General features: G+C 43.4%; 1 protein-coding gene across 5 annotated transcripts in view; it reads left to right on the top strand.

Annotated features, from left to right (window-relative positions):
* HMGXB4 (HMG-box containing 4) overlaps positions 1-22,208 on the top strand; it is a 29,455-nt gene that overhangs the window by 3,525 nt on the left and 3,722 nt on the right. For 2 of the 5 annotated variants that reach the window (XR_015727097.1, XM_045779707.2), the window contains exons 2-9: positions 1,097-1,195; positions 1,852-2,000; positions 2,245-2,323; positions 3,102-4,057; positions 14,923-15,004; positions 16,017-16,081; positions 17,051-17,156; positions 17,598-17,767. Coding sequence is in view for 4 of the 5 variants with exons in the window: in XM_045779707.2 (XP_045635663.2) it covers positions 1,165-1,195; positions 1,852-2,000; positions 2,245-2,323; positions 3,102-4,057; positions 14,923-15,004; positions 16,017-16,081; positions 17,051-17,156; positions 17,598-17,767 (1,638 nt within the window). In the remaining variant the exon portion in view is untranslated. Of the gene's footprint in view, positions 1-1,096; positions 1,196-1,547; positions 1,653-1,851; positions 2,001-2,244; positions 2,324-2,430; positions 2,546-3,101; positions 4,058-14,922; positions 15,005-16,016; positions 16,082-17,050; positions 17,157-17,597; positions 17,768-22,208 lie in introns of those variants that run through there. The other 3 variants (XM_045779712.2, XM_045779711.2, XM_045779713.2) reach the window with 3 other exon arrangements.

Below are 22,208 nucleotides of genomic sequence, written 5' to 3'. Positions count from 1 at the left end.
TACTTCAGTATTACCCATATCCTCCTGAAGGGACTGGCAATGTGTCACTGAAGAACCCTTCAGCATTTCTAAATCCCCATATAGTGATGAAGGTAAAATAAAATGTAAATAAATAACCAATCTGATCACCTTGTAAGCATTTCACTAACCAGTTGAGAACATTTTCAATATATTTAGAATGTTATTCTTAAATTTCCTGCAAGGATTTGTGACATTGCCTGTCCTTAAAGTACCTGAAGAACTTTACCTTAGAGTACAGCCTGTGGCTTGTCATTGTCAAAGTCAAAGTAGACATATAAACTTGAATGTCCAAAACAAATGTTTTTAACAAATTCAAAATAATATTTAGAACATTTAAATTTCAAGAATTCAACAAAAATCTTAATAATCATAAAAACTTCACCACCAATGGACAAATGATAATTCTTCCCTGTTTTCACCTAGCCTTTAAGAAAGGCCTGATAGCCTTGAAAGCTGTCATGTGACCAACTAATAGAAGTGTCCTTGCTTTTACGCTTCTACGGTTTTGAGCAAATTCACATAGGCCAACAAAATGCATACCAAAAAATTACAAAAAATGTCTTTACTATCCCTGTAATGTTATCATCATTTCTGTTTAAACTGCAATACAATAGATTTTAGCCTGCCACCGATCCACATGGTAGGATTTTATGGTCTGGAATGTTTGCTGTAATCTGTCTTCCTCTGCATCTTGCTTTATCTGTGCATTTTGTAACCATGATTGAACCTATCCCTCTGACTTCATGTCAGTATTTACCATCTCAGTGTTGTCCGTCCTGTTGGCATTTCAGAAATTCTCGTTAATTTTGAGATATTTTTTATTATATGGGAGGTATTTTATATACTTCACCAAACCACAACTCTAACTCATAAATCAAATCAAATTAAGCCCAGTACACTTCCTGCAGTTTCAACCCCAATATATTTACAAACAGAAAAAGGAGGTGACAAGACCCTCCTTTATTTCCTGCTGCCCTTCCAGTCTGCCCTTGGATCACTACGCATTTCCACCTGGAAGGTTGCTTCTCCACAGTGATTTCGCATTACAGGAGGGTTTTCCTTCTTTGTTTCTCAGACCTGGTCCTGTAGACGGGAAGGAGCCTGGACACAGTGACACATTCACAAAGGCCCTGCAAGACCGCCATGGCTTATGATGACTCCATGAAGAAAGAAGGTATGACCCCTTAATGTGCGAAGCATTCCAAAGGGGGTTTCCTCTTCAATCCTTGCAGCCCATGGACATAGAGACCAGGACTGGCCATCACAGCCTGGACTCCCAAGTGATGGTCCAGAGCAGTATTATGACACTCATCCTCCACATCATCCCCAGACTGGGCCCATGGAAGCGAAAACCAGGACAGGGTTCCAGCATGAGAGTCTGAAATATGAGTCTCTGTAGTCTATTGGGGCGATCCCCTGCAGCACTCGTGGTCCTTGCCAGCTCCACTGTGCAGGAGTCTGGGGATAGGAATCACATTTTGGACTCCCACAGAGCAGCACAGCACGTGAATCCTTATTCTTTTCAGCCTTACCTCTGCGAGTCTGTGTCCACCTGCCAAATCACAACTAAGAAACCATGTCTGAGGATGCACACGGGGCCTTTGCATAGCGTGGAAGCATTGTTTCTGAAGGTTTGGTTCTTGTATTTGCAGCCAGGTCATCAAGAAATACTCTTGCCCCCTGGATCCTAGCCCTATATTCCAGTGGACTTGTTGAAATATTATTTTAACTTGGAAATGGAGGGATTGTTGCATTACATATGTGGTGATTTCTTTGGTTGTCACTTACTTGCCTTTCTCCTTTCCTTTCCCAAACGAACCTGGCTTTCAGATTGCTTTGATGGTGATCACAGCTCTGAGGACACAGGACTAGCCGCTGGCCGAAGCCAACGAGAAAAGAAACGTTCTTACAAAGATTTTTTAAGAGAAGAGGAAGAAATCGCTGCTCAGGTCAGAAATTCTTCCAAGAAGAAGTTAAAGGTAAATTCTAAACATGTGAATCAGGAAAGTTTTTAACTATCTCACGTCCTGTTTCCTAGTATTTGAAGAAAGAAGCGTATTTTTAAAACTTAAAAAAGATAAACACCGTTCACTGTCTACTTTTAATATTTCCTGTGTTTTACTTTGTTTTCAAAGTCAGAAATCAAAGAACAAAATTGGTTCCAAACTGCTTTTGCCTCATCATCTTCTTCAGTGGTCAATTCTTCTTCCTCTTCAATTCCAGGATAGTGAGCTTTATTTCTTGGGGACGGACACGCACAAGAAGAAGAGGAAGCACTCCTCTGATGATTACTACTATGGAGGTAAGGAGGGGAAAGGGCAGCAGGTGGGATGAACACATCACTGGTTCTTGGAGTCGGGGTAGGGGAAAGGGATCCAGATGTTGCTGACTCAGTGGCCTATTTAACAGGACAGTGGTTCTTGTTCTGAGTGCCGATAAACCAGTGTGAAGGAGGAGAGAGGTGGAGGGCTGGTATTTTGGAGGATTCAGCATAGAAGAACAGTCTTCATTTGTGATACACCAGGTACCAGGTTCCTTCTCCCCCCCAATCATCCACTTATCTTCTGCCCATTGTTACCCAGCATCCCTTTTGCCGTATGTACTCCTGGGCCCTCTGGCCTGCACCTGTGGGTTACTTCTCAGTCCAGTGCATATCCACTCACAAGACCAGTTTTTCTTAGCTCTCTTATACGCATAGCTGATGAGACTAACCCTGTACTAGAATGGGCTTGTCCTGAACACAGAAGCAAATGACACTCTGTCTGCAGTGTAACCTAAATTGTAACTGCTCGTAATCCCATAGCTTAGTCCATTCTTCTGGGTCCGCCCTCTCTGGTTGCCATGAAGACTCAGTGAAGAGAAGCAACTTTAGTCGCAAGAACTGTGTCCAGGATCCAGGGCCAGGCAGCATCTACCGAGCCAAGAAGCGCACGGGCGTCATCAGGAATCAGTGGAAGGGCCTCCCCTCAAATCATTTCTCTTAGCCTCTTCCTCATGTTAGTTGAGTGTTTTTGGTGAGAGAGGAAACTTGTTGGAAGTTGGTTTGTCGTGTGGACATTACTTCTCTTGATTATTTCCAGACCTTTCGTCTTTGGAATCGTCACAGAAGAAAAAGAAAAAGTCCAGCCCACAATCTGCCGATACAGCCATGGACCTGTTGAAAGCCATCACTTCCCCGCTGGCAACAGGCTCCAAGCCCTCCAAAAAGACAGGGGAGAAATCCTCTAGTTCTTCAAGTCATTCGGAGAGTAAAAAGGAACACCACAGGAAGAAAGTAAGCGGAAGCAGTGGGGAGCTATCCCTGGAGGATGGTAGTTCCCACAAATCAAAAAAAATGAAACCACTCTACGTGAACACAGAGACACTGACCCTTCGCGAGCCCGATGGCTTAAAGATGAAACTCATTCTCTCACCAAAGGAGAAGGGGAGCAGCTCGGTTGATGAGGAGCCTTTTCAATACCCCTCTCAGCAAGCGACTATGAAAAAATCCTCTAAGAAATCAGCTCGCGATGAGCAAGGTGCTTTACTCCTAGGACACGAGTTACAGAGCTTTCTGAAAACAGCCCGGAAAAAGCACAAGTCCTCCTCCGACCCACATTCCTCTCCCGGCCCCGAAGGCTGTGGGGCGGATGGCTCCCAGTTCCCAGAATCCCACAGTGCTAACCTTGATCTTTCGGGACTTGAACCTATCCTAGTAGAATCGGACTCTTCCTCTGGTGGGGAGCTAGAGGCTGGGGAGTTAGTCATCGACGACTCTTACCGGGAAATCAAGAAGAAAAAGAAGTCCAAGAAGAGCAAAAAGAAGAAGGACAAGGAGAAGCATAAAGAGAAGCGGCACTCCAAGTCCAAGAGAAGTTCAGGCCTTGCAGCTGCCACCGTGGCAGAGGTCGCAGTGGCACCCGGCCCTCCTCCCAGCGTCCCCCACACTGGAGCCGCTGCCCCCCCCCAGCCACTGCCCAGCCTCCACACAGACGGGCATAGTGAGAAAAAAAAGAAAAAAGAGGAGAAAGACAGAGAAAGAGACAGAGGAGAAAAGGTAAACCATTTTTTAAAGTGTGGTGGGTAAGAGATGATAGTTGTAAGCGGACTTGGAATTAGGCAGCTGAGGTGAACGGTGGGGAACGTGGCAAGGCCAATCTGATGGGATGACATGAGGTGTAAAATATTGCCAGTGGCCATGTCTCTCTGGTGCAAGGATAGGAGCAGTCTTAATTTTTCCTGGGTTTTCTTAATAGAGTTGTTCTCCCATCGGGCCAAGCGTAAGTTTAGGGATACCGTTGAACTTGAAATTCACAGAAGGAGCCAAACCCAGTTTCTTTCAGTGAGCAGCACTGTCTGCCTAGGGCAATTGAGAGAGACATTCTCTGAGTTCATTCTGAGAAACAGATCTTCAAAATTAGGAAAATAACGACCAAGCTCACGAATTAAGCTAATGCCTTTCTACTAACTGGCGTGGGCCACTTTCTGGTATTCTTTTTAGTGTCAAACATGTGTTCTTTCACCATGTGAGTGCTTACTGTTTGCTGGGCCCAGTGCTCCAGTGGGTGGAGAGAGGTGCAGAGCTGAGCAGGACAGAGCTCCTGACCTTAGGGAGCACACTGATTGCTGAAGAGATAGGAAGGAGAAATCAACCGCCTTGGTTTAACTTCTTTCCCGCAACTCAAGAAATCTTCTAGCGGTTGTACTTTTGGGGCTAACAACTATGTCATTAAAGGTTTTCTGTAAAAAAAAAAAAAAAAAAAATAAGCCTTTTTCCGCATTATCAAAGTAATATATTAATTTTATAGAAATTAAGAAATTCAGAGCTGTGGAAAGAAAACGGTCAAAAAGGTTAGTTTCACCTAAGGACAATATTTGTTTTCAGGACTTTTTTTTTTTTTTCCCTTGGTAGAATTTACTGAGGCACAAATGTACACATGTTTAGTATACCATTTGGTGAGTTTTGACAATTGCACGTGCCTGGGTGACCAAACCTCTGTCAGGATATAGAAATAGCATTATAAAATAATCATCATCCGAAATAGCATTCTCATACTCCTTCCCAGTCAGTCCTCACTGTTGCGATTTTTTCCCAGTCTTAACAGTTTATTTTTACATCTCCCTCTTCCCTGCTTTCCCTCTCCTCTATGTCCACTCAGGTGTTGAGCCTGATATGCTTTCTCCTTCATAACTTCCATGCCTGTATGTCCTGCATTACCACTGCCCCATCTTGGGCCTCTTCCCTCCCTGTACTTAATGTAATAAATGGCCTCCTTTCTGTTTCTTCCCAAATGTAATTTGTACACATTGATGCCAGAATGTTCTTAAGTACGACTTTGATGTGGACAGTCCTCTGGTTCAGCATCTTCAGTGGATCCTTAACCTCCTTCACGTTAGAGCATAAGCTCCAAGAGAACCAGGATCATGTCTGTCATGCTCTCTCTACTTCATCCCCAGCACTGAACCCGCAGTCTGGCCTGTTGTAGTTAGTCCAGAAATACTTGTTGAATGAATAAATATCAAAGTCCAAACCCTTGGTCAAGCATTCATAATTGTCTGGGATTGAGCCCTAAACCTCCCTTCTCAGCTCTACCTCTTAGTCTGCATTACACGCACTGTGTGGAAACCAAACTTGGCCCTTCCATTCTTACTTCTTCCATTGCTTGTTTTTTATAGTGATCTTTGTTCTCCATCTATTGAAGTTTGGCCTTCCCTTCAAGACCTAATCAAATGCCTCCTCTTCCAAGACATCCTGACCCTCCAGTCAGAATTAACTTCTGACTTCCCATAACACCTTACTATGGGAAGTCACTGCACTTACTGTCCTTTATGTTGGAGTTTTCTTTGTGCATATTCCATTTCCCCTGTTAAAGACTATAAGCTCCTTAGGTACTATTTAGTTACCTTACTATTACCTTCAACTCCTCAGTGTCCTTGGTAGGCATCTTGTGATAGATGTCGAATGAATATATGGATGCAAGCATAAGTATTGAAAAGGTAAGTCAGGTGCAAATTGTAAAGAATCTTGAATTAAGGATTTGGCAGCAGGCACTCTGGGCTTATGAGCAGGACTTAGATATGCTCTCAGTGATCATTTAAGAATAAAATAACAGTGCAGCGGATGGATGAGACTGAGGAGAGATTGTAACAGACCACCCTGGGGTTTGCAGTCTGAGGTTTCAGGTATTATAAAATTATAAAAGCCTGATAGAAACAGCAGAAGAGACAGATTCAGGAGAGGCCCTGAAGGAAAAACTGACACGATGTGGCAATAGGGCTTAGGTCTGGGAAAGCAGAAGCATAAATTGAGTATAAAAATGGACCTTAAAGGGGCGCCTGGGTGGCTCAGTCAGTTGAACGTCTGCCTTAGGTTCAGGTTGTGATCCCAGGATGGGATTGAGACCCGCATCAGGCTCCCTGCTCAGCGAGGAGTCTGCTTCTCCCTCTTCCTCTGACCCTCCTCCCCGCTTATGCTCTCTCTCTCTGTCTCAAATAAATAAAATCTTAAAAAAAAAAAAAATGGCCCTTAAGGTTTTGAACTTGAGTGCCTTGGAAAATAAAATTATAATCTCCAGTGTAGGACTTATTTATAATTCCCCCATGTAGCTAGCAATTGCTAGTAAAAAAAGGTACTTTCATTTATAGCAAAAATTTTACTAGGAATCAGTATTTGATCATGACTGTCCAAACCTGAGGTAGTCATACTCAGAATGTAATCATTTATTTATCCAACAAGTATCTATGGAACATATACCATGTTTTTTAAAACCTGACCTATGCATAAAAATTTCCTGTGGAGTTTGTTCTTTGTTTTGGGGGGTCTTTTTTAAGAGAGCACACACGTGTATGCGTAAGCCGGGGCTGGGGGGTAGTGCAGAGCAAGAGAGAAAGAATCTCAAGCAGGCTCCATGGCCAGCACAGAGCCCAACGTGGGGCTCAGTCTCGTGACCCCAAGATCATGACCTGAGCCAAAATCAAGAGTCAGATGCTTAACCAGCTGAACCACCTGGGTGCCACATCCTGTGGAGTTAAAAAAAAAAAAAAAAAATCCTTCCCTTGGTTTTGTTTCAGTAAAAAAGAACTACCTAAAAGTCCACCAAGAGATAGACAGGAAGGCTTCAGGAATAGCATTCGCCCAACTACAGCGAGCAGAGATGGGAAAGCCACCTGGTAGGAACGCTGAAAGCTTCTGTGTGCCGTTTCTAGTTTAGGTCCTATGACCAGGACTGAACAATAAGTAGACAAGCAAGGAGGATGTCTGGTTTGGGAGAATAAGAAAAGTCAGGTTAGATTTTAGGATATAAGTATCAGGAGATTCAGCATATCTGAGGTTAAGAGTGTGGGCTGTGGAGCCAAACCACTTGAGTTCACATCCTGGCTATGCCACTTACAAGCTATGTACTGTTGGGCAAGTTGCCTAATTTCTCCATCCAGAAGGTGTGGATGACAACAGACATACCTGATTGGGTTATTAAGGGTTAAATGAGGTGATCATAGATGTAAAAGGGTTTATTTAGGACCACAGTGTGCCAGGGCCCTCTGCGGCCACAGCCAACTCACAGGGGCACCACTGGATATTTTAAATATATTAAATTTTCAAGAGAAACAGCAGTATGTGGCATCGGTCAGATACCTTGGGAACTACTAGCTCAAGGTAATTCATGGTTGCAACCTCTTATCATGTTCCGTTCCTTTCAATATTGCCACCTCTTTTCAAAGCTGGTCTTCTCTGATGGCTTTGGTAAAAAGCAAGTGACACATGAAAACCCACGTGGGCACCCAACTGAGTTCAGGAACTCTAGCTTTGCACACTCATGAGCATTCAGTAAAAGTTAGTTGTTACAGTCATCATCGCAGGAGAAGTTCTAGAGAGCAATGGAAATGCGAGACCTGGAACTCAGTAGAGCAGTTGAAACTGGGTGAGAGCCGGAGTGTTCCTGTGCACTAACTGAAATCCAGGAGCAGGGAAGAAAGAGGAGAGCCCAGAGCAGAGTCCTGTAGAGCATGTAGCTCAGGGCACCGGAGAAGGAAGGGGGAGCAGTGGTGTCGGAGGAGAAACCAGAGAGGGGCCAGTGTCATAGAAGTGAGGGAGCAGACCGTTTGAGAATAGACTGGACTCCAGTAGAAAGGATGAGGATTCCAATGCAGCAGGGAGAAGGGGAGCCAGCCTGACCGAGTCCACGCAGGAGTGAGAAGCAAAGGCAGCGGGGGCAGAAGTCTTGATACAGAATCTTGATAGAGACGAGGGGATTGGGCTCAGTCCGGGGAAAGGTAACGCTCTCAGTGCTGAGTTTTGCTTGGGGAGAGGCTTTTTGTGGTTTTATTTGTTTGCTTGTCTGTCGGTTCGTTGTTGAATCCTGCTTTCTGAGGATTAGAGCAATCATCTGGTCATACCTTAATGATGTCCCCTTTAAGATCATCCCAGTGGAGTGGAAGTCTTTGTATTGGAGGAACACGAGCCAGTAACATCGCAAAGATACCTTACTTTGGGTTTCACTGAATCAATAAAAGCCCATTCACTCACTACCACTCAAAATAATATCTGTGACATTGCCGCTTCCGGGGCATGCCTTCAGTTATCTGTATGTTTCCAGAATGTTCATGTTTCCTCTAAGCAAGCTGAGGCCAGCCAGGTGGCTTGGTATCTGGCACACTCAGACATTGTTGTTGATCAAGTGATACACTGAAGTCTCAGCTATAGCTAGACTTGTGATGGTATTACACACATTCTCCCTCTGGTAAAACTTAACTTCAGAGTGACAACAGCGATAAATGGTAAAAGTCAGTAGCTCCCATCTTATGCGTGCCTGCCATGTGTCTAGGCATATGACATCCTAGGCATTTGGCATCGCTAACAGTCTTCACTGACAGGTATCAGTAGCCCCATTTGACAGAGGAAGAAGCTGAGAAGAAAAGACACAGAGCTGGAATTTTAATAGAGGTTTCTTTAACCCCACGCCCGTAGTCTTTGAACTATACCATATGGCCTTCTAAAACTTCTAGAGATGGTCGTCCGGCCCCGTGTGTCTTCGTCAAAACTAAAAGTAGGTTCTAGGTCAAAGGAAACCGATGCCATGTGCTAGTGTCTGGGATCCTTCCCACTGAGACATACAGCCGTTGTTTCTTAGTCGAAGAGGCGGAGTATAAGGAAGTGCAGACAGCTTGGGCTCAAGCACGGCGACTCGGGTCCTTGTCAAGTCTGCTGCTTACCTGCTTCGTTCTTCGGTGATGCTTCCTCATGGCTCACTTGTAAAGCGCAGTTGTTCAGATTAATAGCAGATACACGGAACACGTGCCGCACAGGGCCTGGCCCTGTAAATAGCTGTGGTTACAATTACTGTTTTTTTATCCCAGGTTCTTCCAAAGCTTAAAGTATGCTTGAAAACATCTTTTTAAAGCTTTTTTTCTCATCCGGTCATTTTGCATATTAGACCAAGCAAGGACCCTATGTTTTTATGGTTTTGTTTTTGTTTTGCTTTGTTTTATAATATAACACCCACCTTGTAGGAAGCAGACTCAGCACTTATCTCACCTATTTGGACAACCGTGAAGATCTAGAAAGAAAACAGGGTCTGCAAGGAGCAAAAGCAAGTTTCCTGCAGCTCGTTGGAGCGCTTCCTGAGCGCTGGGGAAAGGAACGCTGGCCGGGGATGAGTCTCGTGACCTCCCTGCCCCTGTTCTGTGCTTTGTAGAAGAGCAAACTGGCACCCAGCCTGTGGATTCACGCTCTGCCCTTCTCACACTCAGTGCCGAGACTTTGTTATCCGTCTAGTGCATATTTCTTCTGCAGTTGAGTTGTGCCGGGCACTGGCCAGGTGCTGTGGATTAAAGATGAATAAGACACCCTGCCAGCCAGCATCCTGTTAACTCGAAGGCTCTAGGTGTAGGAAGTGAGGCCGGAAAGCATTTCAGTGAGCCGAGCCTCAGCGCAGGGCTGTGCGGAGTGCCCAGGGAGTACGAGGGAGGCCTGGGGTGTCAGAGAAGGTTTCCTCAGGCGAGCTGTATCATCTGAACCGAATCTTAGGGCCAAATAGGAACTATCCGGTAGAAATGAGGAGTAGGTGTTTCCTTTGAGGAGTGAAAGGTGTGTGTGAAGGTATTGAGATACCAGAAGGCAAAGGATGTTCAGAGAACCACAGGAAGTCCGGGTGACTGAAGTGGGGCTGGCAGAAGGTTAGAGTGAGCAGGTAAAGGCCGGAAGAATCGCTGCGGGCCTGCCTTCTAGGAAAGGGTAGAGGAGCTGAGTCATAATTAGTACATTACGACAAGAACAGCTATATCTGTGGTTTGTAATACGGCCTGAGCGCTGCACTAAGTGTTTTATCTGTGGTGTATCAGTGAATTTTCACAGGAACCCAGTGAGGCGAAGACGGTATCATCTCCTTGTCACAGAACTAAGCTCAGAGAAGTGAAATAACCTGCCCAGGGCCCCCTCCTGTTTCAGGTGCAGAGCAGGAATCTGAACCCAGGTCTTCGTGATTGCGTGATCCATGCTCTTTCCCCGATACAGAAAGGTTGTTCAAATTATATTCAGTGGTGTATTGTGAGAGATAGCACAAGTATAGAGTATGTTTTTGAAAGATTTCCATTCAGAATCGTTCAAATAAAAGCTTTGGTGTGAAAACCTGACTTCTCTGGCACCCTTGTCTTTAGCCAGATCAGATTTAGGGATCGCAGCCAAGTTAGTTCAGAAGAACGTCAGATGGTATCGTGGTTACCAGTGCGGGCTCTGAAGCCAGACTGCCTGCGTTCAGATGCTAGCCCTGCCACTGCTACGTGTATGGCTCTGGAGCTTGGTTTCCTCATCTTTGAAATGGCAGTAATGGGACACCTGACTGGCTCAGTCAGTAAGTAGAGCATACAGCTCTTTGATCTCAGGGTTATGAGTTTGAGCCCCCTGTTGGGCAGAAAGAGTACTTCAGAAATTTTTTAAATTCAAAAAATAAAATGGCAGTACTAATGGAATTTACCTCCCAGGGCTGTTGTAAGGTTTAAATGGATTTCTACAGGTAATGCGTTTATACAGCATCTCCCATAGTATTAATATGAATGAGGCGATTGGGTTCTTATCAGCAGAAGAAAGCCAATTTTTTGCTGGGGTTTTTTGGTTTTGTTTTTGTTTTATGGGGGGGGGGGGCGGGGTTCGCCAGAGGGAGAGGAAGAGAGAATCTTAAGCAGGCTCCACGCCCAGTGTGGAGCCCTATGCGTGGCTCAGTCTTATGACCCTGAGATCATGACCTGAGCCAAAATCAAGAGTTGGATGCTTAACCAGCTGAGCCACCCAGGAACCCCTTGTTTTTGTTTTTGTTTTAAGGTTTTATTTATGTATTTATTTATTTTGGAGCAAGAGACAGCTCTTGGGCATGGGCGCGAGGTAGGGGAAGGACAGAGGGGGAAGGAGAGAGAATCTTGAGCAGACTCTGCGCTGAGCATGGAGCCCGACACAGGGCTCAATATCATGACCCTGAGATCATAACCTGAGCTGAAACCAAGAGTCTTAACCAACTGAGGCAGCCACCCAGGTGCCCCAAGCCAAGTTTTATTTTTAAGATTTACAAGCTATGTTTTGCCTTAGGCCCCAGATGTTTTATCCTTTAAAAAATATGTTCTTAGACTAGAGTTTGGGGTGGGGTTGAAGAGGAATTTTCATCAGATTGTCAAAGAGTTCTTTCCCAAGACTTAAACATGACTGCTTTATAAAGAGCATTAAGAAGTTACTCTGTGAAAGGTCTTGATATTGTGGTATATGTTATCAAACACTTAAAAGGAGCTTCTGGCTGCATGATTACAGCATTGTGAGTCACACTTAGTAAGAGGATTTGTTGGCAGTCGTTTGCTACTAATAATAAAGTATCCAACGTTTTGAAATATTACCATTGTATTAAGGAGAGTCCTGTTATACCACATGTAACCACTGTGATTCACTTGCAATACTGTGTGTTTTCTCGCATTACAAAGTCTAGAGTGGAATTACTGGCCTTGTCTTTGGAATCATGTAGAAATGTTTTGTGTGCATAGAGGTCATCCGTTATTTGTAGATTTCTAACTACTAAAGTACATTTAGAAAAATTTCTGTGCCCTGGAGAGGGTTGAACCCTTCAGTTTCAATTCCAAACTTTCGGTCCACAGAGGGGAGTTGCATTTTGCACAGTGGTTAGGTTCTAAGGTTAGCACATAAGGTGAGAATTTTAAGTAGTCCAAGTTTCCCTGAAAACCGCTTAAGAAGGCCGGCTTCAAGGGGCGCCTGGGTGGCGCAGTCGTTAAGCGTCTGCCTTCGGCTCAGGCTGTGATCCCAGTGTTCTGGGATCGAGCCCCACGTCAGGCTCCTCTGCTGGGAGCCTGCTTCTTCCTCTCCCACTCCCCCTGCTTGTGTTCCCTCTCTTGCTAGCTGTCTCTGTCAAATAAATAAAATCTTAAAAAAAAAAAAAAAAGGCCGGCTTCACAACAAAGGCTGACAGACTCTGAGTCCAACAGAATGTCAGCCTGGCACAGCTGGTTTTTTCTCAGCACCAGGTAAAGTCATTGGCATAGGTTCAGGAGCCATAAATACTATTTTTTAAATTATGTTTGCTACAAATATCAGAATCACATTTGAGTAGTGAGTTGCATACTAAGAGAGACCTGTAGGAACTATCTAGGGAAAGCAGATGTATGCTGTTTGTCACACTGGCTACAAGAATTAGGTTCGCGGAATCACCCAGACTAATCAATCCATCTCTCTCTCTCGCAAATGGCCAAATATAGAACTTAGATGAACTCCCATCTGTGTAGGGCCGCTCCGTTGTACCTGGGGCCCAATAAAGAGGGATTTGAAAGAATCGGAACTTAGTTAGAACCCTTAGAACATTTGTGGATATGCAGCTGCTCCTAAATTAATAACAAAGATGCAGCACCCAGAACTCGCTTCCGTAGCATCTCAAAACAAGACTGGCTTCACAGTAACACAAAAAATAGGACCTTCCCTATTTAGATGAAATAGTTAAAGTAAAAGACCTTGTTGCTGTTTTCTTCATCTGGTTGAGGTCAAATGAGTTTGCTCTATTATCCTTCACCAACATTCCTTATTTAAATTAAAAAAAAAAAAAGGTTGTATTGGCTTTTTGGTTGCTATAGCTTCTATTTTGAAAAATACAGAGGGAATAGAAAAGAACTCATAGTAGTTTTCCATTGTAGCCTAACAAATTACCACAAATTTGGCAGTTCAAAACAACATCCACTATTATCTCACAGCTCATAGATCAGAAGTCCAGACAGGGCTCGACTGGGTCCTCTGCTAGGTCTCTCACAAGACTGAATGGCCAGAGCAGGGTTCTCTTCTGAGGTGAGACGTCCTCTTCAGGCTGTCGGCAGCATTCAGTTCCTCGCAGTTTTAGAATTCGTGGCAACCGTTTTCCTCAAGTTCAAGGCCATCAAGAGGGTGTCTGCTGTTGTGTCTCATCTCTTTCTAGGGCTCATCTGACTTACCGGGATAAGTCAGGCTTACTCAGGATACTCTCCCTTTTGACTGACTCACATTCAACTCACCAGGGACGTGGGGTGCCAGGGTGTCTCAGTTGGTGAAGTATCCAACTCTTGATTTTAGCTCAGGTCATGATTGCAGGATCGTGAGACCGAGCCCCACATCAGGCTCTGCACTCAGTCTGCTCTCTCTCCCTCTCCCTTCCCCCGCCCACCCACATGCATGGGTGCTCTCTCGCTCTCTCTCAAATAAATAAATAAATCTTTTTTTTTTTTTTTAAAGGTCAACTCACTAGGGACCTTAACTATGGCTGTGAAGTCCCTTTTGCCATATAACAATCACAGGAGTGATATCCCACCATATTCACCAGTCCTGCCCTCACTCACCAAGAGGGCATTACACCCTCTTGATAAAAGCTGTTAGATTTTTAGCAAGTTTCAAGAGCACGGAACCAAAGAATTTCCCTCGAGCAGCCCAGAAGCAGGGCTGTGTACACCAGGGGGTAGAAACCTTGGGAGCCATCTTGAAATTCTGTTTATCAGAGAAATAATACTGTAATAATGTTACCAAGTACCTACTGAAGTGCCAGATGTTGTTTGAGTAATTCCCACCTCTGAGTTAAATGGTATTATCCACGTTTCACTCACAGGGAAACTAAAGCTCAGGGAAATGAAGCATTTTGTGTTGCTCATAAGTAGTATGGTCAGGATTCTAACCTAGATCTGGCGGTATCCAAAGCCCAAGCTCTTTCCGTTTTGCTATATTACCTTGCTAAATCCTGTCATTCTTCCCTCCCTGCTGTGGAGGTGTCATAATACAGTGAAGAATAAACATGCTTCAGGTAGCACAAAGCAGTTTGTTGAAGCAAGAATGGTTCATCTTACACTGACTACCAAGGAATTGTCTTCAGTTATTTATTTACTTCTCACACTGGACCACAAGAATGTGAGTAATAAAATAATGATAAGCTACAAGTAACAGGAAAAGCAAGATCAGGAAACTTAGAAGACTAGAAATCAAAACCAGAGGAACAAAACGAACATAGATTTGGCTCTTGGCTTTCTGATCCCAAAGTAAAGGGAAATTATATGGTTCTTCTTTTCAAAGGCAAGAAAAATAGCCCAGGAGAAGTAAAGGTTTTCTCAGCATGTGGTTCTCAAAGAAACAGGTAACATGGGATTTATGTAGGAAGAATGAATGGCTTTATAAGTAGTTATCAAGTAGCTGCAACAACCTGAAAAGTCTAAAAATAATTTAGCATGTGATTTTATTAAATAAATATTAAATATAATTACAAATGAGTTATAATTAAAAATTATCCTGTTTTAGAAGCTGGTTGGGGGTTTAGAACTCTTCCCTTGATGAGAAAGTATAGGTCTCTTTTCTGTTTTTAACCATGGATTCAGGGTAACTCGACTTGTGTTCTAATGAAGTCTTACCCTGTTCTATTTTTGTGACACTAGCCAAAAAAGAAGAACATGTCAGCCTACCAGGTGTTCTGTAAAGAGTATCGCGTAACCATCGTGGCCGACCATCCAGGTATAGGTAAGAACATTTCCGGTCTTCAGTTTTGTTACTTTCCATTTGTATCTCTGAAGCAGGGCAGTTAATTCAGCCAGTCAGCAGGCAACTTCTTCCTATCGTATTAAAATAATACAAGTCTCATTTTTCCCCTCGATTCTGAAGTCACTTTAGATTTGGTCTTAGTCCACCCCCACCATAAAAGAGATAAGCTTTCTGTTTATAGCTCTTAAACTGATAAAATGGGAAACTGAGTAAAATTAAATGTTCTGAAGCACAGTATGTAAATCCTAGTTGTTTGTCTGCAAGATCCTACAGCTGACCTCTCCCTTAACCTGGCCCTTGGGTGTGAGTTACGGCGGGAGGACTTACATTGCTCATATTTGTCTCTGTGTCAGAAGTTAGTGAGGTGAGAAAAACACTCCGCCACAGACCTTGACAAGTCACTTCACCTCTACAGATCTCATTTGCCTAATGCGTACAATAACTTCCCAACGTGCTCGTCAAGGTTGTTGTGAGGCACACATGAAGCACCGTGAAAGATCCGAGTGCTTTATAAAGCATGACCTTGCCCTACAAATGGAAGGGCAACGTTGCGCATCTAGAGGACTGCTTCTGGGCTCCTCGAGGGAAGTTCTTTGGTTCTGTGCTCTTGAAACTTGCTAAAAATCTAACAGCTTTTATCAAATTCTACAGAAAGTGTTTTCTTTAACCTAAGTGGATAAGCTCTGTAAAATGAGATCGAATTAAAAGACACCAGATGCTTAAGGGATAAGATGCTTAAGGAATAAATCCCTGGAGAATAGATGTGTGAGAATTTGAGCCTGTCTCATGACCACCAAAATAGCCCCTTCCCTCCCTAGAGATAAGAATCAAGAAAAGTGATGGGGTTTTAGTTTGGTTTTCTGAAAGAACCCTGTGCTATTTAAATTTGAGCTGGAAAATCCTTTTTCTATTTTTTGCTCTTACCAATCTTCCGTTTGGTTTATAGTCAAACCTTTACTGTGTTAACGTTTTTTTTACTCTTTCATGCCAGATTTTGGGGAACTTAGTAAAAAACTGGCTGAGGTGTGGAAGCAATTGCCGGAAAAGGACAAACTGGTAAGTACACTTCCTTACGAACACAGTTTTCATTGCTTTATGCCTTCCAAAATGTGTCGTTCTCCTGTAGCCCATCCAGCCAACAGTGAAAGCAGTGAAAAAAAAAATTAACAAATCAATAAAAAATGGTTTGGCAGAGGGCGTTAACACTGGCTGGTGCCAGTTTACTCTAGTGGGGATTCAGCTGCAGGAAGGCTGTCTTCTCTAGCCTCACCTCAGTTGTTTTCCGACAACCTTACATTTGAGCCAAAAGATGACCTAACTTGGGCAGTGATTAAGGATCAAAAGAGAATCTCGAATCAGCCCTTTCCTACAAACAGCCACTGGAGATGCCAGATCTGAGAACGGAGGAAGGTCGCCTGCCTCCTGGTTACTGCCTATGAAAAAAATATGGGCTGTGCTCACTGAGTGAGGTTGCAAGTCGTCATCCTCATTGGCCTTTACCAAATAATGCACCCCACTATCGAGAAGCCAGGAAGACCATGGTAACTAGTTCTGTTGGAATCATTCCCAGTCACCCTCCAGCCAGGTGATGTAAAGGTGGTCTGGGAATTCATTTGGGTCACCCAGGTTAGGTTATCTTTTGTTCCCGTTTTCCGTGTCATTGTCATCCTGCGATTGGCGTGGCCAACGAGCAGGTCAAAAGAACTGTTTGAACCCCACAGACAGCATACTGAGCCACATGTTTACCCCACGATTTTACATTTCGACCTGCGAGTGATCTCAAAATCCATGCCGAGACTGCCCATTAGCACAGAGGAACGTGTAGAGTCCTCCACTAAGATATCACGGTAGTCAGCGTTTCAGGCCTGTTCAGTAACCTTCAGCTTCAGAGTTGCCGTTCAGCCCCTGCCCACCCCGCTCCAGGCTTCCCTTTCTTTCCTTCACTCTCCTCTCCCATAACTGCTTTCCCTTTTATGTCTTGTCATTTCACTTATCATAATTTATTTGGCCCTGATCTGACTGCAGATTTGGAAGCAAAAAGCTCAGTATCTGCAACACAAACAGAACAAAGCAGAAGCTACAACTGTGAAAAGAAAAGCGTCCTGCTCAGAAGTTCCCGTGAAAGTGAAAGGTAGTGACTGACCCTCTCTTCCCTGGAGCGTTGTGAATCTTGCTTCCTTACTCAGAATCGGGAGAGCAGCCTGTATCAGAAGCAGATCTTGATACCCGGATGTTACTACCAAATATTACAGGTTGCAAAAAAAATTTAGAAAATGTAAATCAGAAGTCAGCAAACTTTTTCTGTAAAGGACCAGAGTGAACACTTGAGGTCTCGTGGTCCATGGGCACTTTGTGTCATATTCTTTATTTTTTCTACAACCATTTAAAAATATAAAGCCATTCTTAGCCCACAGGCTGTACAAAAACAAGTCGTGGGCCAGATTTGGCCCACAGTCCATAGTTTTGCTAATGCCTGGTATAACTCCTAAAAGGGGAAAAAGCAGGAAGAACATTTTTGTGCTGTTCCAGGCCATAGGCAAGCTTTATCTCTCTATTTCGTCTCTGTTCTCAGCTTCCTCTGCAGGAGTACTGTCACCCCAAAAGAAATCCCCGCCCACCACCATGCTGTTGCCAGCCTCTCCAGCCAAAGCCCCTGAGACAGAGCCCATTGATGTCGCTGCTCATCTACAGCTGCTGGGAGAGTCCCTAAGCCTCATAGGGCACCGCCTGCAGGAAACTGAGGTGAGTGTGACTGTCAGCGTACGTGTTTCTGATAGGATGTGAAGCCGTTTACTCCTTCCACGTGCATCCATTGAGCAACTACTGCTGGGCGCTAGGTTATACCAGATGCTCAGGAGACAATGACAAAGAAGATATATGCTAGTAAAAACGCCTAGAGACTTGGAATCTTCCTACTGGCTCTTAAAGTTCACACTTACACCATCCTATTGAACAGTGGCTTTTTTTGAATCTCCTATAACTTTTTTTTCCCAGTTTTTATTGAGATACAATCGACATATGATCCTGTAACTCATTTTGTTTTTTTTTTAAATGCAATGGGAAAAATGAATACAAATCCCACGGAAGTTTTAATCATTTGTCCTTCTAAGACAGTTTGAATTTTTCTGCACGTTTCCAGTAAGGTCTTGGATAGACAGGTAAACTGTATAGGGGATTAAGAGTGCCTCTACTTCTTTGAAAATGGGTGGGTAGCAAGGGGCACCTGGGTGGCACAGCACCTGACTCTTGGTTTTGGTTCAGGTCGTGATCTCAGGGTTGTGAAATCAAGCCCCACATCGGGCTCCACACTGAGCGCAGATTTTGCTTAAAACTTTCTCTCCTTTTCCCTCTGCCCCTTTCCCCACCCCCTCACCCATATGCTCTCTCTTACACTCTCTAAAATAAATAAATAAATCTTAAAAAAAAAGAAAAGAAAAGAAAATAGGTAGCAAATAGGGAAATTGAGGTTCTCAAGCTCTTCATTACTCCATGTTGAATTACACACCAGTGTGTGCCCTAGGGAGATCTTTGTCCTTTTAAGCTTCAATTTCAAAATCACTTAACCTGCAAAGCTGTCATGTTCCATTTCTATTACCATACTCAGTTTCTAATCATATTGCCCCTTTGGCTAACTCAGTAGTGTAGTATTTCAGTTTTCCACTGGGTCCTAATAGGACATTCCAGCAAGGAAATCAGTCTCAGCTACAAAAGCCATTTCTAAGCTGAGAAATCAGTGTAGGAATATAAAACTATTCACTTGCTTCTCTTTGGAAGTTAAGTTATTATTCAACAAATAAAATGCCAAAGACCACAAAAGATGAAGGTTATCCAAGTTTTTTGGTTAATTTCAATAATTTAGCAGATTTCAAAACAGCTAGGATATTTTCATATAGACTCAGACATTTAAAAGATATAGATATTTCCAGAGTAGAATATTCTGGGATCCTTATTTATTTTTCATATTTAATGATTCTTAGTTTCCTAAAAAGGTAGAGGTAAAAATGATTTGTTTTATGCCCTTTCCATATTCCACTTCCCCTGATATTTCCATTTAGTTTACTAAATATTTGTTGACTACCTAGACATTATTCCAAAACTTGGGGAGTAGAAAATCTGACTCTCTTCCTGATGATATCCTTAGGAAACTTAGAGTCTCATTGCAGAGGTAGAGTATGTACATAATCAGCAGTTAAAACAAGCCAGTTCTATGAGCAGCTGCTTGGAGAGTTACACATACATGTGACTGGAAAAGAGAAGGACTTGCACGGGTTTTCCAGCCACTTTATTTTATGTAACAAATGGTCTTATCAAGATCTAGTTCACACACCATGAAGTTCACCTTTTCATACTGTAGGATTTAGTGGTTTTCAGTATATTCACAGAATCATGGCCCCATAGGTACCTAATTCCAGAGCATTTTTGTTACTCGCGAAAGAAACTCCACACCCATTAGCAGTAGTTCCCCATCCCCCTGCAGTCTGCTTTTTCCCAGACTTCAGTTACTTGCGTGTATCCTCACAATTTTGCAATTTCCTTGCACCACTCACACTGTTATTTACCTTGTATTTTTATTTGAATAAGTCTAACCAAGCTTTCACAATGATATCCTTGATGTCACAAGTCTGATATTATAATTTTTGTCTAATATAGTACATCACGATTGGTATGTCAGAATAATTAATTTTCACCCATATGCCACCTGAAATACATACTATGCTTTAAGGAGCATCGATGTCTACAAGTCACTCATTTATAGTTTGGATACCAGGAGCCTAATAAAATTAAGTGACTATTACAAGTTGACACCCTGTGGCAGAGCCCAGCATGCGTTGCTCCTAACCCTATCTCCCTCTGTTGCTCTGTGCTCACTGGTGCAGCGAGAGTAGCTAAAGAACAAAGAGAGTTAGGGGGAGTCAGGAGGTTTTGTCAAAGGGAGGTGCTCTTCCAACAGGCCCTGAAAGGATCTGGAGGGTTTTGTCTCGTGAAGACTTTGGAGAGAGACCACAAAACCAGAAAATGGTGCACATCTCTGTTTCTCGACCTTGTAGTCTTCTGCAGAGATGGATGAGAGGAGCCCCAGTGGGGCCATAGACCCTCACTCCCACTTTAAGCAGATCTTCTAGCTGTTTCACATATTGGGATTCTCCATCAGGGCTTCTTTTAAGTTTTTTTAAGTTCCAGTTAGTTGGGATACCTGGGTGGCTCAAGTCGGTTAAGCGTCTGCCTTCAGCTCAGGTCATGACCCGGGGTCCTGGGATCAAGTCCCACATCTGGCTCCTTGCTCAGCGGGCAGCCTGCTTCTCCCTCTGCCTGTCACTCCCCCTGCTTGTGCTCTTTCTCTTTCTCTCTGACAAATAAATAAATAAAATCTTTTTTAAAAAATTAAAAATTAAAAACCTTAATGCAGTTAGTTAACATACTGTATAATATTAGTTTCAGGCGTACAGTATAGTGATTCAGCACTTCATACTCACCTTGTGCTCATCACAACAAATGCACTTCTGAACCCCCATCACCTGTTTTACTCATCCCCCTGCCCACCTCCCTTTTGGTAACCATCAGTTCTTTATAGTTAAGAGTCTGTTTCTTGGTTTGTCTCTCTCTCTCTCTCTCTTTTTTTTAAGGATTTCATTTATTTGAGAGAGCACGAGCAGGGGGGCAGGGGAGAGGGAGAGAGAATCTCAAGCAGACTCCACACTGAGTGCAGTGCCCCGACATGGGGCTTGACCTCAGAGCCCTGAGATCTCAACCTGAGCCAAAACCAAGAGTTGGACGTTCAACCAACTGAGCCACCCAGGCACCCCATCTCTCTCTTTTTGTTTTCCCATTCCTCATCTGTTTTGTTTCTTCCACATCAGGTTTTATTTGAAAAAAGGGTTTTACTGCTTAAATGATGAAAATCTAGAATATCCAACATGTAAGGTGGAAGAAGGCTAAAAATTAAGGCCATAGCCCAAATTACAAAAGGACTTGGATGCTCTCAAATGTTTATACTCTGCTGTGGAGGAACTGCAGGGATTTTTTTTTTTTTTTTTTTTTTTTTTTTTTGAGTAGGGAGGGATGTGATCAGAGCTTGCATTTGGTTTTCTCTGGAAATATCTTCTGTTTCACATTGGGAGTGAAAAGAGACCAGAATTGGGGAGAAGGTATAGAACAATAATGCAGTCCAGAAATGACAAAGATTTGAATTAATTCAACAAATATTTATTGAGGACTTACTGTGTGCAGAGCACCAGTAGTTCTTGAGAGGATATAAAAAGGAATAGGACATGATTCCTGCCCTCGAGTTGCTTATAATTCATTAGGAGAGTCAGACATAAAATATTAGCTATAATTAACTATAGGGCAAAAGTAATGGAATAATATTATTAGTTGCTAACTGGCTGACTGCTTCCTCAGCCAGCTTTGGTTCAGGTGCCTCTTGTGGATTCTTTCATGTAATTCACACCGCAGCTTTATGGGGCAGAATTTGTGTTCCCCCTCTTTTACAGAAATAAAAAACAGACTTAGGCTAAGTAACTTACTCTGGAGTTCAGCTCCAAATGCTAAAACAGAGGCTTGAATTTGGTGATGCAATCTTGAGGTCCATGCTAATCTTAACCCTTTGCTGCACAGCCTCCCTTGGGAAGAGGAGAGGGGAGCCTTCTTAGGACAGGGGTAAGGAAAAGTCCACTGTGGCAAAGCCTTGAAACTGGACAGTCGTGTGAGTAGTGGTGACTTCAGCAGAGAAGGAATTGTAGGAGGAGAGGAGGTGATTTCTCTTTAGAGCATGTTGAGATCTGGAAACACAGTGGGAAACCTACCAGACAGCCAGAAATGCAGTTTGGGAGAGGAAGATGTTGGTTATAATAATAATAATTTCTGATGCTTTTTGAGCACTTACCATGTAACTTGGACCATCCCAAGTACCTTATACCTTTTCTTTCCCTTAATCCCCTCTGCGTAGGCTCGTTTACAGCACAGCATAGGAAGCATCTTGCCCCAGACGGAAGCAGTGAGTGGGGGACCCAGCAGTCCTGAGCCGAGAGCTCATTCTCCGAAGGACTCTGCTGCCTCCCTAGATGGCATAGTCCCATAGTGCTTCTAGATAAAGCAGATGATACCAGAGCTGGGCAGGCGCACTGGCAGCAAGCAGTCTTATTTCTTATCTATTTGAATCACAAGGAGAGAGAGAGACATTATG

The sequence above is a fragment of the Ursus americanus genome, chromosome 17 (assembly GCF_024610735.1).
Source record: "Ursus americanus isolate L20-20 chromosome 17, mUrsAme1.1.p, whole genome shotgun sequence".
Lineage (NCBI taxonomy): Eukaryota > Metazoa > Chordata > Mammalia > Carnivora > Ursidae > Ursus > Ursus americanus.
The sequence above is the reverse complement of the archived record's forward strand: the minus strand, read 5'-3'. Positions and strand labels throughout refer to the sequence as shown.